We start from the raw sequence: 4,588 nt of genomic DNA, 5'->3' as shown, positions 1-4,588 counted from the left end.
ACATACATCCCTTATGTCCCCAGACACCCCTCATACATCCCTTATGTCCCCATACACCCCTCATACATGCCCCATGTCCCCATACACCCCTCATACATGCCCCATGTCCCCATACATCCCTCATACATCCCCTATGTCCCCATACACCCCTCATACATTCCCTATGTCCTCATACACCCCTCCTACATCCCTTATGTCCCCATACACCCCTCATACATCCCCCATGTCCCTATATACCCCTCATACACCACCCAAGTCCACATAGACCCCTCATACATCCCCATATACCCCTCATACACCCCCCCCAATTCCACATATACCCCTAATACATCCCCTATGTCCTCATACATCCCTCCTAAATTCCTTATGTCCCCATATACTCCACATACATCCCTTATGTCCCCAGACACCCCTCATACATCCCTTATGTCCCCATACACCCCTCATACATGCCCCATGTCCCCATACACCCCTCATACATGCCCCATGTCCCCATACACCCCTCATACATCCCCTATGTCCCCATACACCCCTCATACATCCCCTATGTCCCCATACACCCTTCATACATCCCCTATGTCCCCATACACCCCCTCATACATCCCCCATGTCCCCATACACCACTCATACATCGCTTATGTCCCCATACACCCCTCATACATCCCCCATGTCCCCATGCACCACTCATACATCCCTTATGTCCCCATACATCCCTTATACATCCCCTATGTCCTCATACATCCCCTATGTCCCCATACACCCCTCATACATTTCCTATGTTCCCATACATACCCCATACACACTTCATACATCCCCTATGTCCCCATACACTCCTCATACATCCCCTATGTCCCCATACACCCCTCATACATTCCCTATGTCCCCATACACCCCTCATGCATCCCCTATGTCCTCATACATCCCCCATGTTCCCATACACCTCTCATACACCCCCATGTCCCCATACACCTCTCATACATTCCTTATGTCCCCATACACCCCCTATGTACCCATACACCCCTCATACATCCCATATGTCCTCATACACCTCTCATACATCCCCTATGTCCCCATACACCCCTCATACATCGCCTATGTCCCCATACACCCCTCATGCATCCAATATGTCCTCATACACCTCTCATACATCCCCTATGTCCCCACACACCCCTCATACATCCCCTATGTCCCCATACACCCCTCATACATCCCTTATGTCCCCATACACCCCTCATACATCCCTTATGTCCCCATACACCCCTCATACATCCCCTATGTCCTCATACACCTCTCATACATCCCCTATGTCCCCATACACCCCTCATACATCGCCTATGTCCCCATACACCCCTCATGCATCCCATATGTCCTCATACACCTCTGATACATCCCCTATGTCCCCACACACCCCTCATACATCCCCTATGTCCCCATACACCCCTCATACATCCCTTATGTCCCCATACACCCCTCATACATCCCCTATGTGCCCATACACCCCTCATACATCCCTTATGTCCCCATACACCCCCTCATACATCCCCTATGTCCTCATACACCTCTCATACACCCTGCACTCCTGGGTAATACTAGTAAATCCTCTGCACCAGTTGCCTGGGATTGTGTCTGTGGGGCAGGGGGGACATCATTCATAGAAACCCTACACACTGCTATATGAGGGCCCCCCCCCCCCATATCCAACATCAATGACCTCTGAGAACATTTCTTACATCTCCATCTAAAATACAGAAATAAATATCCCGACTTCCTGTTCAGCTGTGATTAGATCTGGGAAATCTGAGTGACAACCAATATGGCCGCCGTCACAGAGGACGTCACCCAGCTCTCCTAGAGCCATGAGCGGTGATTCTGTCCAGTTATGCAGTGGATTGATGGTATATCTTATCACCCAGCTTTTCCATACCCAGATATATCCACAAATCCGTCTGACTGAAGAGGAGGAAATACATTCATTCTTCCGTGGCCCGGCCATTATAATACATCGCGCTGAAAGTAAATGACCGGAGAAGCGTCCTGAGATGACTCCAGCGGCATCCGGCGGTGTATCGGCCCCGACCTTATCGGAGCACTACGCGTCCGCTGGATGCCGCTTGACTCTCGGGAATTTTCTCAGTTAATTTACATTCAGCGCGCGCCGTATTATAACTTCTTATTAATGGGCGCGAGCGAAAAACGCAGTGAAAATCGCGCCAAACCGCGTGCAGGCACATCAAAATCTGCCCCAAAATTCAAAATGGAATTTTGAGGCTGAATTTTCCTCCTGCAAAAAATCTCTGTGTGAACTCAGCATTTTCGGCCGTTTTTTGACGCGTTTTCCGACGCGGGTTTCGCATCAAAAAACGTGTTAAAAAAACTCTGTGTGAACTGGCCCTTAAACACACAACGCTTGACCGCGGTTAGTGGAGATCAAAACTGTGTCATCCGCAGCAGCCAATCACATTCCACCTCAGGTTCACACTGAGTTTTTTGCAGGAGGAAAATTCTGCCTCAAAATTCCGTTTGGATCTCCCTGCACGCAGTTTGCCGGCGTTTTTCGCTCGCGCCCATTGAGTGCCACAAGCAAATACGCTTTCTCTTTTCCCATTGATGTCAATGGGAGGTCAGAGGCGTAAATGGCCGAAGATAGGGCATGACGCTTCTTTTTACCGTGAGCGTTTTAAAAAAAATCAATGCCGTTTTTTGGGGTCGTTTCCGCGTCAAAAAAACGTGTAAAAAAACTCTGTGTGAACAGGGCCTCACAGTTTCCAAAGGCCCTTTGGAGAATGAAAGCAGTGATCTGATTGGTTGCCAGGGAGCCCTTTGTGTCTAGAGGTTGAGAACACATCCTGTCCTGGGGTCGGTCACTTCCCTCCTGCTCGGTGCAGACCCCCCGGCCCGACACAATGTGACGTCTGAAGTGACTCCAATCATGAAGCGTAAATCTCACTGAAGACGTAAAGGATCCAGAAGTGTTTGGGATGCTGAGAAATTAGTAAATTATCAGACGCCGGATTACAGGAATGTGACTGTTCTGTTGGGGGTTGTAGTAGCTGTGGCCTGGGCCGCATTCGCAGGATGTTGCTCATTGTCTGCACCTATAGTCATATACTAAGGAGGGGGCGGTGCGACCATCGTGGCGCCCTCTGACAACCTTGTGCTTCATGTGACACTAGTTGTCAGCTCGACCTGTCGACGCTCTGATCCGTAAAGTCCTTACTGTAGAGAATCTGCAGCTCAGCGCCGTCCACCAAGTCCTGCCTGGACAGTCTCCTCCTAAACTCATCGGTGGTGAAGTAGTAGATGACGGGATCCAGGCAGCAGTTCAGACTGGCCAGGCACAGCGCCACGGGGTGTAGGGTGAGGATGGCCCTGCGCTGCCAGCACGACGCAATCTTATTGGCCTTGGCCAGGAAATCTAACGGGAAGCTGAAGTGATAGGGAGCAAAGCAAATGAGAAAGACGCCGGCGCAGGTCAGGATCATCTTCAGCGCCTTCCGCTTCTCACCGAGGTCATGAGAGGCGGCGTGCGGTTCCCGCAGTGACGTTACCGTCCTCCAGGTGCAGAACAGAACAATGACCAGCGGACTGACAAAGCCAAAGAGCTCGGCCACGGTCACCGTCACGATGGAGTTGGCGAATCCAATGTCCAGGAGGGGAAGGTCCGCAAAACACTTACGGTCATTGCCGCCGCCACTCGTCTCGTTCCCAATCCTCAGTAGAGGAAACGGGAGGCAACTAACGCAGACGACGATCCAGCCGGCGAAACTGACGTAAACATCAAACAGCCGCTTCCTGTCCGTGAATCTAAAGGGGTAAATGAGATACATGAAGCGGCGCACGCTGATGCAGACCAGGAAGAAGATGCTGGCGTACATGTTGACGTATTTCAGGTAGAAGCAGAACATGCACAGAAACCTGCCGAACGGCCACGACTTGTGCAGGTAATAAAAGATCCGCAGCGGCAGCGACAGGACCTGCAGCAAGTCGGCAATGGCCAGATTAATCATGAAGATGACGGCGCGTTTCGTCTCCTTCACGTACATGTAGAAGACCCACAGCGCCAGGACGTTCCCGATCAGTCCCGGGATGAGTATAACGGCGTAGGTGATGGCGTACAGATAATCCAGGAAGCGCCCGCTCACTTCACAGCTCTCTGTAACATTGGCGCCAACCTGCATCTTCCCCTTGGCTGGGATCCGGGTGAGCAGGGGTTAAGTTCAGCGCCCGGACCTCAGAGGGGTCTCAGCTGGAGGATATCCCAGCGTCCATGGGTAACTTCAGGACGAGGTTCCCGGGTGAGCAGCGTCTCGGTTGCGTTGTGCCGCTATTGAGCCTCGATATTCTGTGGGATCCTCTGTGGTCGTACAATTGAGTTCTGCTTTAATTTCATTTACCCGGCTACAAGCGCGGCATTGTCAGGAACCGCAGCGGCGCCATTTATTATAAGCTTCATGGTGACTGCAAACAAGGATCTGCAAAAGAGAAAACACGCAGAGGTCAACAGAGGTCATGATGTGCAAACAGCGTCCGATATGAGAATAATAACTGACAAGGGAACGGAATGCGACACTGACAGCAACGAACAAGG

The 4,588-nt window shown here is 51.3% G+C and overlaps 1 protein-coding gene across 1 annotated transcript; it reads right to left on the bottom strand.

The window, feature by feature from the left end:
* Positions 1-3,090: 3,090 nt before the first annotated feature.
* GPR174 (G protein-coupled receptor 174) lies at positions 3,091-4,178 on the bottom strand. The gene has a single exon (XM_075847714.1). It carries the CDS (start codon positions 4,176-4,178, stop codon positions 3,177-3,179), a length of 1,002 nt encoding a protein of 333 aa, XP_075703829.1. The 3' UTR covers positions 3,091-3,176.
* Positions 4,179-4,588: the final 410 nt, after the last annotated feature.

The sequence above is a fragment of the Rhinoderma darwinii genome, assembly GCF_050947455.1.
Source record: "Rhinoderma darwinii isolate aRhiDar2 chromosome 8 unlocalized genomic scaffold, aRhiDar2.hap1 SUPER_8_unloc_1, whole genome shotgun sequence".
NCBI lineage: Eukaryota > Metazoa > Chordata > Amphibia > Anura > Rhinodermatidae > Rhinoderma > Rhinoderma darwinii.
Note: the sequence above shows the minus strand (reverse complement) of the source record. Positions and strands in the feature narration are given on the sequence as shown.